The sequence below is a fragment of the Scyliorhinus torazame genome, chromosome 4, assembly GCF_047496885.1.
Source record: "Scyliorhinus torazame isolate Kashiwa2021f chromosome 4, sScyTor2.1, whole genome shotgun sequence".
NCBI classification, from domain to species: Eukaryota; Metazoa; Chordata; class Chondrichthyes; order Carcharhiniformes; family Scyliorhinidae; genus Scyliorhinus; species Scyliorhinus torazame.
In genome coordinates, this window is record NC_092710.1 from 259,248,072 (window position 1) to 259,262,137 (window position 14,066).

Sequence of the window (14,066 nt, forward strand, 5' to 3'; positions counted from 1 at the left end):
CATTGAAATAGAGAAGATTCAAAGATATGAAAGCTCGTGTTTTTCTAATTAATTATTTTTTAAATTTGATGACCACATAATTGAGACAATCCAGAATATAAAATGATTGTCTTATTGTGATGACCAGTTGAATGGTGTGCAATTTCTGATAGCTTGAGCAGGATTCTCTGTTTGGGAGACAAAGTTCTCCTGCCAAAGTAGAATCGCTCCTGGTCTGGTCTGGTGCCAGGAGCGGTGCCCATGAGCGATTCCCTCTCCCTTGCCATGCTAATTTATGCATGGCGGGGAGTTCCCGAGATTCCGTTCTGAATCAGGCCACCCATTTTGAGGTGCAGCCCAATACAGAGGTCCAACAACTTCCCCCCCCCCCCCCCCCACCCTCCCACAATACAAATCCTGCCCTCCCCTGCTGACAAGTAGGGGCATTCTCCCCACCATCGCCATGGGAATTGCTAGGTTCCACACACAACAGCCCTCCCCCTCCAAACAGCACGCACGCATGAAGGTGACCGGAGACCCTCTTTTCTTTCTCCACCCCCCCCCCCCGCCCCCCCCCCCCCCATATCGGAGACCCGCCACCACATATCGGAGATCCTCCCCCACCTGTATCAAGACCCACCTACCTGTCTCTTACACCTGTTGCCTCGGGCAGAAGTGTGGAAAGCAGCAGCTGTTATTACATGGAAAGCCAAACCACATCACAAGACTTTAAACCCCCTCAGATCCTTTGATCAGTGAGGCTTTTATTTACTTTCAAAGCTTGAATACATCTCAAATACCCTGCTGTGAACCTAACCACAATGCTTATAAACATCTAGCTATGTTTGACAGGTCAGCACCACATCCAAAACAGTTGAGTGATTTCTGCTGATAAAACGAGGAAATGAAAGCACTTATCTCCTAGACGTTTATACACATTGTATGATTCGGCTTCTGAGCTATACTAGATTGGCATAATGTTACTATTGTGCCGTCTCTCTTGTAGCTTTGAATTGCTTGTTTCTCATGCTATAATTTTAATATTTTACAGTACATGTGAAGAGCAGTTAATTTGTCAGTTTAGACCAAGGAAGAGAAATACCCTTCAGACTGAAATATGTCCTTTATAGAAAGTGTGAGATACTGTTTGATTTACTCAGTGCATTTAACACCTTGCAAGACCTTCAAATCCACTTTTCAGCCAATTAAATATTTCTGGAGTGTAGTCATTCCTATAATTTGGGGAAATAATTTGGAGAATCCCAACATTCAGTTTGCACATAGAGCAAGGTCCCATAAACAGTGATCAGAGAATGACGATATGAGCTATCACAGTTATGTTGAATGAAAGATTGAAATTTGAAACGTGCAACAGGCCAGAATTGGATGAGCGTAGCTATTTCCTGGTTGCAGGACTGAAGAGGTTAAAGAGTTAGAGAGGACAGAGGCCATGGAGGGATTTGAAAAAGGATGAGAATTTCTAACTTGAGGCATGGTTTAACAGGGAGCTGATCAAGGTCGGCAAGCACGGGGGTGATAGATGAACAGGACATGCGCCAGGATGCCGGCCTTGCTGCAGCTGATTCCCTCGAAGATACCGCCAGGTGGAGGGGCCAGAAAATCCTGCTTTTGGTGCAAGTTGGCAGCAAAGTTCTGCAAGAAGTTTAAATTTATGTAAGGTGGAAGATTGGGGGAGGGGGGGGGGGGGGGGTGGGGGGAAGAGAGGTGGTCAGCCAGTCGAGTGTTACAATTGTCTAAAAGTAACAAAAGGTCATGAATGCAGGTATACGAGGGCAATGTAGTTGATAGGGTGCCCTTGGACTTCCAAAAGGCATTTGACAAAGTCCCACATACAGACTTGTGAGAAAAGATAGAGCTCATGGAATAAAAGGGACAGCAGCAAAATGATATGAAATCGGCTGAGTGACCGGAAGCCGAAAATAGTGGTGAACATTTGTTTTTCAGACTGGAGCAAAGTTTATTTATTCCTAAAAATGTTATTCCTTTCTCAGAGATACAAAGTCAATGCGCAGAGTGGACCGAGACAAACCCCTAATCCATCTCCTTTCTTGCTCCAAATACCAATTCAAATTCAAATTGAATCCAATTCATGGTCCACACAAGAGAGACATAGCAGATCCAAGCGGACAAGAACCGGCATTACACCTGATCCCACGCTCACCTTAACCAAAAGGCCGAGAAGCCATTGGAGGGAAGTTTATAATAGGGTCCCCCAGGGGTTGATTCATGGTCCACTGTTGCTCTTGATATATATTTAATGACATGGACCTTGGTGTACAGTTTCAAAATTTCCAGGTGACACTAAACTTGGAAGTAATGAACTGTGAGAAACATAGTGTACAACTTCAAAAGGGCATTGGTGGAACAGGAAGACAAGTGGAGATGATATTTAATGCAGAGAAGTGTGAAATGATTCATTTTGGTAGGAAGAACGAGGAGAGGCAATATGAAATAAAGGTTACAATTGTAAAAGAGGTCTAGGAGTTGGGATATGGGGCTATAAGTGAACAACTCATTGGAGGTGCAGGGCATGATCGAGCAGTTAAAAAGCACTCTATCTGGGCTTGATAAATTGGAGCATTTGAGTATAGTGAGAATCCCAGGAACCACCACCTGTTCTCCCCCCCCCCCCCCCCCCCTTTTGCCATTTAACCATTGTGCCGAGACTCCCAGCAGATCAAACACAGAAGATAGAAGCCAGTTGTTAGACGTGATTTAGAGATATAGTTTAAAGAGATTAAAAAATCAGTTTGTTATTTTGCTAAGTGTGACTATTTACAGATGTATTTATTTGTATTTCAGGTTGTCCACCTGTAAATAGTTCGCTATACTGGTTGCTTTTTATTTTTTTTATTGTATTCATGTTATGAGCGTGTGCATGATGATGTTGCTAAACATGTGATCTGGCCATACTGCTGTCAGTCTCTCTTTAGAAGTTCCTCCTATTATATAACAGATGTTGGTGCAGAGGGTGGGATTAAAGTACAAAAGCAGCAAAGGCCATGATTAACAAAATAATTGAGTTTCCAATGAGTTAGCTGCTAGGATGACAAAGATTTTAGCTGAATTATGACAGTCCAGAGCTTTATACTATCTTCTAAGTGAATAGGATGTCACATGGTCCTATTGTCCATCTGATTCTACTACTGACTACACTGACTTGGATAAATGCAACCTATCAGCCACCCATGGGGATGGGTGTACAGTACAAAAGCAAAGACGTTAGATAAATCTGCATTGCGTCTAGTTCTAGGCACCATTCGGAAGGATGCAATGGCATTGGGGAGACTGCAGAAAGTAGTCACAGAAATGGTTCCAGTTGGACTGTTCTCCTTTGAGAAGAGGAGATTGAGATGCGGTTTGCTAGAGATATTCAAAATGGAGAGGTCTAGGCAGAGTAGATAGGGTGAGGCTGGTCCCAATAGTGGAAAGGTCAAGAATCCGAGAGCACAGAAGCAATGGTGACATGAGGCAAAAATAATTTTACACAGTGAGTGGTCAGGATCTGGAATGCACTGCCTGAGAGTGTGGTGGAGATAGGTTTAATTGTGGCTTTCCAAAGAGAATTGGATAATTATCTGAGGTGAAAACAATTGCAGGGCTTATGGGGTAAATGCAGGGAAGTGGCCCAACTGCCACCTTCCTGTGCTGTCACCATTCGATGATTCTAATATATTAGCCTCAACTCCATGGGCCCTTTTATGTTGAGCAGAAACCTCAGTGTGACATCTTATCGAGTGCCTTTTGAAGATCCAAATGCATTGCATCCACTGATTTCCCTTTAGCTTACCATGCTTGTTACATCCTCAAAAACTCAAATCGGTTTGTCATACATGATTTTCCCTTCATAAAACTATGTCGATGCTCACTAATCACACCTGATGCATCACCAAGGTGACAGATCTCCTCTTTACCAATGCTGGCAACATGTCAGGATTACACCTGAAGGGACATTATGGGCTTAAGAGGGCCCTGGGTCTGGTGCCTCATGCAGTCGGGTAGTATCCTGAACTACCCTCTTGGTCAGAGTGGTGATCTGCTGCACTGCAACGCGAGGCCCTCCAGACAGATGTGGACCTTGAGTTTGGTGAGATCCTGGAAGGGAACAGCTCATAGGAGGAGGGTGAATTGGACGTGGAGGGAGATGTCACTGACCAGAAAGGTGGCCCTTCTGCATTATGAGGTGGCTTCCTCCTGCCACCCTCTGGAAAAGGACCTCCCTGCCTTTCTCTCATGGTTATTGGTCCTCCAGCTCCCCTGTAACATCTTGCTTCCCCGTGGTGCAGTGGCAGGCTTTGGCACTACCCCTCTAGCTCAGGACAACTAGTATCCTCAGTAATGTATGTCTGAACCATTTTTGCCCCCACAAGTTTTACTTGCACAGTAAACACATCTCCATATCAATTAAGGTCTCCCTCCTGAGATAGAACTAAACTTACGTTCGTCTCACACTGGAGGCAAGTGTCTGATACACAAACAGCTCTGGCTCCTGTTTACCACCACCAAGGGCAAAATCAGGCCTGAGGGATTAGAAATGCTGCCTCTACTTAAAGTTGTTAAGTCACCAGAACTGAATGGAATGCATCTAAGGATGCTGAGGGAAGCAAGGTTAAAATCACAGAGGCACTGGTCATAATCTTCCCGTCCTCCTTGGATACCGGCCTGGTGCCAGAGGACTGGAGAATTGCAAATATAACATCTTTGTTCCTGAACGGGGGCAAGGATAAATCCAGCAAATATAGACCAGTCAGTTTAACCTTGGTGTTAGGAGAGCATTTGGCAATGATAATCCCAGGACAAAATGAACAGCCATTTAGACAATTATGGATTAATTAAGGAAAGTCTCTTTGGATTTGTTAAAGATAAATCATTACGGTAATATGGTTTCTGTCATACAAATTGACTTCCACAAGGTTTTTGATGAAGTGCCACATAATTGGGGTTAACTGGCAAGCCCACCTTCCTCCCATCTCTCTCTACAGCTGAGGCAGCCCTGGAGAGGGGGGGGGGTGTGTGTGTGTGTGCGTGTGTGTGCGTGTGTGTGTGCGTGTGTGTGTGCGTGTGTGTGTGCGTGTGTGTGTGCGTGTGTGTGTGCGTGTGTGTGTGCGTGTGTGTGTGCGTGTGTGTGTGCGTGTGTGCGTGTGTGTGTGCGTGTGTGTGTGCGTGTGTGTGCGCACGTGTGTGCGCGTGTGTGTGCGCGTGTGTGTGCGCGTGTGCGTGCGCGTGTGGTATTGGTTGGGATTTTAAAAACTTTGTTGACATGACGGAACTGTTCTATGTTCCTGATCAGCTTTTATTTTGCTGCTGTCTGTATTTGTAGGTATCTGAAGTCTGTTGTACAAACCATTCATATATACCAACGTTTCAAGAAACAGACTCCAGAGCAACCTCCTGAATGTCAGGAACGGATGGACTTTTGGATGGATTTCATTGTTGAAGCCACCAATGAAGCTGTGTCATTGGTTCGATTTCCTGTATGTGGTTTTAATTTTAATTTTTTATTTGTGTTTCTTTAACCTCGTGCTCCCACATGCACCTACACAAACCATGTGCAAACTTGCACACACATACGTACAATTTAAGGATGCAGTCCTCAAAAAGCTTCAGCTCATTGATCTCCATGCAAGTATTGAGATCAGCTGTTCCGCCAGGGTCACTCAGCTCCTGATCTCATTGCAGCCTTGCACCAAGCATGGACAAAAGAGCTGAACTCCAGAGGTGGGGCGGGAGTGACTGCCGTTAACATCAAAGCAGTATTTGACCGAGTGTAACCTCAAGGAGCCCAAGAAAAACTGGTCAATAGGAATCAAGGGAAAACTGTCCACTGGTTAGAGTCATACTTGGAGCAAAAGAAGCTGGTCATGGTTGTTGGTGGTCAATCATCTAAGTTCCAGGTCATCACTGCAGGAGCTCAACATGGTAGTGTCTTGCACCCAGCCATCTTCAGCTGCTTCGTCAATGACTTTCCCTCCATCCGTAAGACCAAAAGTTGGAATGTTCAGCATTTGCATATCCTCAGATACTGAAGCAGTCAGTGTCCATATGCAGCACGATCTTGACAACATTCAGGCTTGGCCCGATATGCCAAGTGGCATTGGCACCACACAAGTGCCAGGCAATGACCATTTCCGACAAGAGAAAATCTAACCATCTCCCCATGACATCGCTGAATCTCCCACTATCAATCCTAGTGGTTACCATTGACCAGGGTCAAAATCCTGGAACTCCCTCCTTTAAAGCCCTGTGGCTGTACCTACACCACATGGACTAGAGATTTAAAAAAGCAACCCACCACCAGCTTCTCAAGGGCAAATGGGGATGGGCAATAAATGCTGGCCTAGCCAGCAACACCCACACATCATGAATGAATAAACAAAATAAAAGCCAACTGGGTAACTTCCAACGTTGGTCCCTCCAGAGCATGTTGGGATTTGGAGGAAATAAAGAGAACATGGAATCAGAGGCTGGTGTCAGAAATAAGGAGGCCAATTGTACACCAGAAATATAAAACCTCTGTTGGGGATCCAAGCCACAATGCAAATTTGGAAGCCAATTAGTCGCCACTTACGCTAGCTGGTAGAATTTCGTTGTTAATAATAAACAATCAAGATGTTCACCGCTTACTTCAAATCAGATGTGTCCTGGTAACAATATTAAACCGTTGTACGTAAGGACTATCACAGTTTCCTTGATAGAGTTTGCATTGCAGTTTTTGTGCAACCCTGTACCAAGCCAGTGGGGACCATTGTTCGGATATGTTTTTATTTTCAGATGTGAAGATGCAGCTTTGTAATTGGGGAAGATAAACTAGCTAGAAGCAGAATAACAATGTCCTTGTAGAAACATAGATTATCATAGAATTTACAGTGCAGAAGGAGGCCATTCGGCCCATCGAGTCTGCACCGGCTCTTGGAAAGAGCAACCCTACCTAAGGTCAACACCTCCCCCCTATCCCCATAACCCAGTAACCCCACCCAACACTAAGGGCAATTTTGGACACTAAGGGCAATTTATCATGGCCAATCCACCTAACCTGCACATCTTTGGACTGTGGGAGGAAACCGGAGCACCCGGAGGAAACCCACGCACACACTGGGAAGATGTGCAGACTTCGCACAGACTGTGACCCAAGCCGGAATCGAACCTGGGACCCTGGAGCTGTGAAGCAATTGTGCTATCCACAATGCTACCGTGCTGCCCTGTGCAACATGCACAGTTGTGAGAAGTGAAATGAACAAGAGTTTACGACAAACAGCCATACCCTTCTCCCACCTTTCCTCAAATGTTAGTGGGGTAATCTTCACTTCAAGAAGCAGGGCAGTAATCTGGTGGAGCGGTTTGCCTGCCCATTATAGAATCTGCCAGATTCCCAAGGAGTTAAAATCAGTGGTGTGGTCTCACTGGGTGGGAGTATTGTGTCCGCTTCAGGGCAGCACACTTTAGGAAGGATGTGAAGGCATTAGAAAAGATTCCAGGGAATGAGGAACTTCAGTTTTGTGGATGGATTTGAGAAATGGAACTTCTCCTTTGAGAAGCGACGATTAAGAGGAGATTTCATAGAGATATTTAAAAGCCTGAGGGTCTGGAAGGAGTAGATAGGAGGACATTGTTCCCATTGGTTGAAGGATCAATAATCAGAGGGATAGATTTAAGATCATTGGCAAAAGAAATTATGATGACATGAATTAAAACCTTTTCACACAATTTAGGATTTGGAATGCACTTCCTGATAGTGTGGTGGAGGCAGGTTCAATTGAAGTTTTCAAAAGGGAATTAGATCATGTCTGAAAAGGAAAGTATTGCAGTATTATGGGGGAAATGGCAGGGGAGTGGCACCAAGTGAATTTCTCTGTCAGAGGCCCAGCACAGACATGACTGGCCGAGTGGCGGCCTCCTGGGTTGGAGCAATTCTATGATTCACTCTGCTCGGTTACCACTCAGCTGAAAGCTGAAACTTTGGCCCAGTGATTCAGTTGCTGACTGGCGGACAGCAATGTGCATCAGATTACTTGAGGTCTGATTAACTAGTTGAAGCATGCTGCATGATAAAATCTGTTGGATGCTGATAAAATGAGCACGCTGTGTTTATTTGTACTTGATAAATGATCAACACACATAGTTACGTGAATGGTATTCACATTAATAATGGGACGTGATAGACAACAATTTGGTAATGTTGACATTTTCCAGGTCTATTCAGGTGGATAGCCAGGACTTTGACATTTGTTCATACTTTTTCATTAATCCACTGATAAGAGAGACTTTACACAAACTCTGGGATCACTAATAATGCAGCTTTGACATTTTCACACTTACACAACCAGGTTTTAATCTTGGAGCCAACCAAAGTCTTCCAGCCTGCTTATTTATCCATAAACAATGATGCAGAGGAGAAGACCGTGTCTATTTGGCATGTATCACCAAATGACAAGGTAATTTATAGAACATAACACATAAAGGACATTTGGTGAATTAATTTTTCAGTATTCCTAATTCTCTAGCCGTAACATCTGTTTGTATTTCTTCCCCCCCCCCCCCATGTGTCCAACGTGTTGTGTACCACAGAATGGCATATACGAATGGAACTTCAATGCTGCAACTATTAGGGGTGTAAGGTCAGTGACTGGCTGTTATACCACTTGCACTACAAGCCTTCGTGCCCCTTTAATTAGTGTAATAGATGAAACATAAAGCTCAGCGCAGCCAATACAATGATTCTTTCAGTTTGGAAGAAATGATCAGTTTCCTTTCCCCATTTATAGCTATTAATAGGAATATGTAGTAACTGATTCACAGTCTGTATTTATCAGACGGGAATAATTTAAGCAAATACCATTTTATTTTAGTGACTCCTGACCAGATGTACCACACCAAGGGGAATTTTGATAGAATGTTTATTGCGGTAAAGATCGTAGAAAAAGTACAGAAATGTCAAGTACATGTTTGGACAGAATTATCCCCTAATTCGATTCAGATAGAATGGTGTTTCTGCTTGACGTTTTGTTTAAAAATAAAAATTATTTTCAACATTTTGAGGTAATAGTTAAGGATCCTTTAACAACCAGAAGCATGATCTGTGAAGAATATTGTCTGTTTTTGAGAGCCACATTGTCCTGAACAGTTTTCTGATTTATCCTTTTTGAATCTGAGAACTTCTGTTACAATCGTCTTCAGTTTTCATAACCAACATTTGATCAAATTTATTATTTATGTCAGGGATATGCGGGAGAAGGGAGTTCTTTTGCTTAAACCCGCAAGATCTGATTTGCAATCTTTCTAGGTAATCCGGCAATTTTTTTTGTAATCTGTCTCATTTTTTAATAAACGATACAAGCTTCACAACTAATGCTTGTTGTAAATGAATTGATAGACTCAGTGGAAGTCATATATACAATTAGATTTGATGCTGTCTTGTCACAGAGAAAGATTGTAGAGCCAGCAAATTTTGGTTCACTGTATTAATTGCACTTCCTACACTTGTTACAGTTTGCACCCACCCTCTGAAATAACATGGACTGAAAGAGGAAACTGAGAGTAGTACTGAACAACATTTTTGTAATGACTGAGTTGACAGGGAATGGGGTGATGGGCACTGTGACAACTCAAAAAGACAAATTAACGCATGAGTGCAGTTTCAGCAGGTTCATTTGCATGTAGTCTGTGCCCCAAATGCTTGCTTGTGCACTGGGGATTTAAGTGAAATGATGCACTAAATTGCAACCTCCTGGGGAAAGAAATGTGGTAGAGGATTGCTTAAAATTGCTCTTTTTTGATATTTCAGCGTTTCAAAATGTGACGAACGTTGTTGCTTCCTGTATGTTCTGCATAATTCGGAAGACTTTCAGATATATTTTTGCACAGAGCTTCACTGCAAGCGGTATGTAAATTTTAACAATCTTGGTTCCATAAAGACTGTAAATTCTTGTCTACAAGGCACGACCTACAAATTGAAGCCAACAGTGCCACCTGTAATCAAATAATTTGTTGAGGGTGTGTGGCTGACTTATTTGAGTTCACCACCACCGTTGTATAAATAACCGATTATTAGGTCAGCAGGTTGTTTGTGGGGATTGGGGAAGGAATGATCTCTGTACTCTTCAACATGATATTGTTCATTTAAACAATGTGCTGTGCCATTAGGACGCAAGGCAGTTTTCAGAGAGTTAAAGCTCTCGTTGGTTCGCTACTTTTGTGCCCCTTTCTCTACAATGCATGAGTGAGTCATTGAAATATACCTAGATTTAATTTAAACTGTAGTGCCATTTCTCAATGTAAAAAAGTGGTTTTGTTCATATTTTTTAAAGCTTTCATTTTAATGACATTCTCAGCTTGATCCATTGAAGATTAGGAACCTTTGGAGAAAAAAACAGATGATTAATTTGTTTTTTGGTTACTTGGCAGAATTTGCAGCAAAATCCTCTGAGAAATTACATGGAAAAAAACATTGAGATTGCTTGCAATGAAATCCAAAGACAAATAGCATCAAAATATTGAAAATTTTCATCATAAAAAGATTTTGGATTGCATTCACTACTTGCAACCTATTTTTAAAAACATTGGCCAAATTTCCTTAGTAAATAATCGATGTGGATGTTTTCTTTTTGCACTGGTTAAATGGGATAGACCTGTGTACGTGTTGTTAATGCCTTGATGAAATTGTCACATCTTCATTTGAGTTGGCTGAGAAAGTAAGGAGAATCAGCAATGTAATAACACCCCTAAGATCATAACATTCGAGCATGCAGATTTAAGTCCACCTAAGTAAAGCGCTGGGCATTTCTATTCCCAGAAGTGTTTCGCTGAAGGGAAAATTATTCTGCTGCTGTAACACTTTCGCCCTCTTTGGAATTAATTTGGCACTGTGGTACATTGGAAAAAATGTGATGGGATACGTAATGAAATGCATAGAACATAAATTGCAGCATGGTGTGTCAAGATTACCAGCCAGAATTTCTCTTTCCAGAATAACAGATTGGTATAATTGAAGTACTGTAAGTGTTGGTAATTTTAATTGTGGAAATTCATTAGAAATTATGACTGCTGTGAATGTTGGTTTTTCAGATTCTGTGAAATGGTGAACTCTATAACGGATGAGGTAGGAAGAGGTGTAGAAGAGGGAGACTTGGAAGGAGATGCTTTGGAGGTAAAGCAAAACATTTTCTTCAACTAAAAATAGAAAATGCTGGAAATATTTAGCCAGTCACCGCACCTGTGGAGCGATCGATTGAGTTAGCGTTTCAGGTCCTTAACCTGAAAATGTTATTACTTTGTTTGCATGGTTATGCTACTTGTTCATTTTCATGGAATCATAAGACCACAAAAGGAGGTTATAGTGCCCTGCTGGCTCTTTAAAAGGCATCGGCCCAGAAAAATCAGGGGTGGATGTGGAGTAAAACAGTTCAAGATGTTAGGCCATGCCATGAAGGGGACCTGCTGAACTTAAGTCAGGACCTTCATCAACAGCCTGTAGCTTTGCCTCCTGCCTGGCAACTGACTGAATTGACTGAATAGACTGCCTGGCCAAAAGGTGAGAGCAAGGGGGTCACCAGTAGCAGTGGGTGCAACTGGTGACTTTTGGGGACAATCACTGGCAATTGGGAAGGAATGGGTGACCAGTAGCTAGGGCGAGTCAAGAGGTCTAAGGTTGGCAGAGCTGGAGATTAGGCTTGAAGAGTGAGGGAAGCCGGCAATTGAGAGGGCTGGGAGAGGCTGGAGATTGGAGCTTGGCAAGGAGGCAAACAGCTTCCTCTGACGGGTCCCGGGGAAGTACTGCTGCTTCTCCTGACCCACAAAAAATTGTGAGAAAAGCATTTAGCCTAGAGAGCTTGCAGCTTTTCATTCCACTGCTGAATTTCCAACTCTTTATGAAATGCATGTAGTACCAAAGAGTTTCAAATTGGACTCCCAACTGGGGTCCTATTTAAATATATCAGTAAGCATCTCAACTCTCTACTGTGGAATGATTGCACCCCCTGGTAGGTGGCAGGTTGGGTTTGTGTTCAGCACATTTTACTTATTACTTCACACCTCAAACCTTCTCCTGCCCATCATGAGGAGTTCTAATAGTTCGGGATCCTCTTGGAAGGAGCGACCACAATATGCTGGAATTCAAAATACAGTTGGAGGATGACAAGGTAAAATCAAACACTAGTGTTTTGTGCTTAAACAAAGGCGATTACAATGGGATGAGAGAAGAACTAGCTAAGGTAGACTGGGAGCAAAGACTTCATGGTGAAGCAGTTGAGGAACAGTGGAGAACCTTCCGAGCGATCTTTCACCGTGTTCAGAAAAGGTTCATACCGACAAAAAAGAAAGACGGTAGAAAGGGGAAAAATCGACCGTAGATATCTAAGGAGGTGAGGGAGAGTATTAAATTGAAGGAAAAAACATACAAAGTGGCAAAAATTAGTGGGAGACTAGAGGACTGGGAAGTCTTTAGGGGACAACAGAAAGCTACTAAAAAAAGCCATAAAGAAGAGTAAGGTAGACTATGAAAGTAAACTGGTTCAAACATAAAAGCAGATAGTAAAAGCTTCTACAAATATATAAGACAAAAAAGAGTGGCTAAGGTAAATATTGGTCCTTTGGAAGACGAGAAGGGAGATTTAATAATAGGAGACGGGGAAATGGCTGAGGAGCTGAACAGGTTTTTAGGTCAGTCTTCACAGTGGAGGACACAAATAACATGCCAGTGACTGATGGAAATAAAGATATGATAGGTGAGAACCTTGAGATGATTGTAATCACTAAGGAGGCAGTATTGGGCAAGCTAATGGGGCTAAAGGTAGACAAGTCTCCTGGCCCTGATGGGATGCATCCCAGAGTGTTAAAAGAGATGGCTAGGGAAATTGTAAACGCACTAGTGATAATTTATCAAAATTCACTAGACTCTGGGGTGGTCCCTGAGGATTGGAAAGTAGCAAACGTGACAACACTGTTTAAAAAAGGAGGTCGGCAGAAAGCGGGTAATTATAGGCCAGTAAGCTTAACTTCGGTTGTAGGGAAAATGCTGGAATCTATCATTAAGTAGGACATAGCGGGGCACCTGGAGGGAAATTGTCCCATTGGGCAGACGCGCATGGGTTCACAAAGGGTAGGTCATGTCTGACTAATTTGGTAGAATTTTGAGAGGCCGTTACCAGTGCAGTAGATAACGGGGAGCCAATGGATGTGGTATATCTGGATTTCCAGAAAGCTTTTGACAAGGTGCCACACAAAAGGTTGCTGCATAAACTAAAGATGCATGGCATTGAGGGTAAAGTGGTAGCATGGGTAGAGGATTGGTTAGCTACCAGAAAGCAGAGAGTGGGGATAAATGGGTGTTTCTCTGGTTGGCAACCTGTAACTAGTGGGGTCCCTCAAGGATCAGTGTTGGGCCTGCAGTTGTTCACAATTTACATAGACGATTTGGAGTTGGGGACTAAGTGCAATGTGTCAAAGTTTGCAGACGACACTAAGATGAGTGGTAAAGCAAAAAGTGCAGAGGATACCGGAAGTCTGCAGAAGGATTTGGATAGGTTAGGTGAATGGGCTAAGGTCTGGCAGATGGAATTCAATGTTGCCAAGTGTGAGGCTATCCATTTTGGGAGGAATAACAGCAGAATAGCTTATTATTTAAACGGTAAGGTGTTAAAACATGCTGCTGTGCAGAGGGACCTGGGTGTGCTGGTGCACGAGTCGCAAAAAGTTGGTGTGCTTCAATCCTTTCCTTCAATCCTTTGGATTTCGGCGGCAGCGGTGCGCAGGGGCCTTCTTGGAGGTAAGTAGCGACTTTAAAACCACTTACCTTTACAGGAGCAGCCCTTTGGATTTCGGCGGCAGCGGTGCGCAGGGGCCTTCTGGGAGGTGAGTAGTGAGTTTAAAAGCTCTTACCTTTACAGGAGCAGCCCTTTGGATTTCGGCGGCAGCGGTGCGCAGGGGCCTTCTGGGAGGTGAGTAGCGAGTTTAAAACCACTTACCTTTACAGGAGCAGCCCTTTGGATTTCGGCGGCAGCGGTGCGCAGGGGCCTTCTGGGAGGTGAGTCGTGAGTTTAAAAGCTCTTACCTTTACAGGAGCAGCCCTTTGG

General features: G+C 43.3%; 1 protein-coding gene across 1 annotated transcript in view; it reads left to right on the forward strand.

Annotated features, from left to right (window-relative positions):
* The window catches only part of LOC140410897 (mitogen-activated protein kinase kinase kinase 5-like), a 281,574-nt gene that overhangs the window by 104,715 nt on the left and 162,793 nt on the right, over nucleotides 1-14,066 (forward strand). The window contains 5 exon segments of the mRNA XM_072499669.1: nucleotides 5,321-5,474; nucleotides 8,325-8,432; nucleotides 8,566-8,615; nucleotides 9,782-9,877; nucleotides 11,062-11,143. Coding sequence (XP_072355770.1) covers nucleotides 5,321-5,474; nucleotides 8,325-8,432; nucleotides 8,566-8,615; nucleotides 9,782-9,877; nucleotides 11,062-11,143 — 490 coding nt within the window.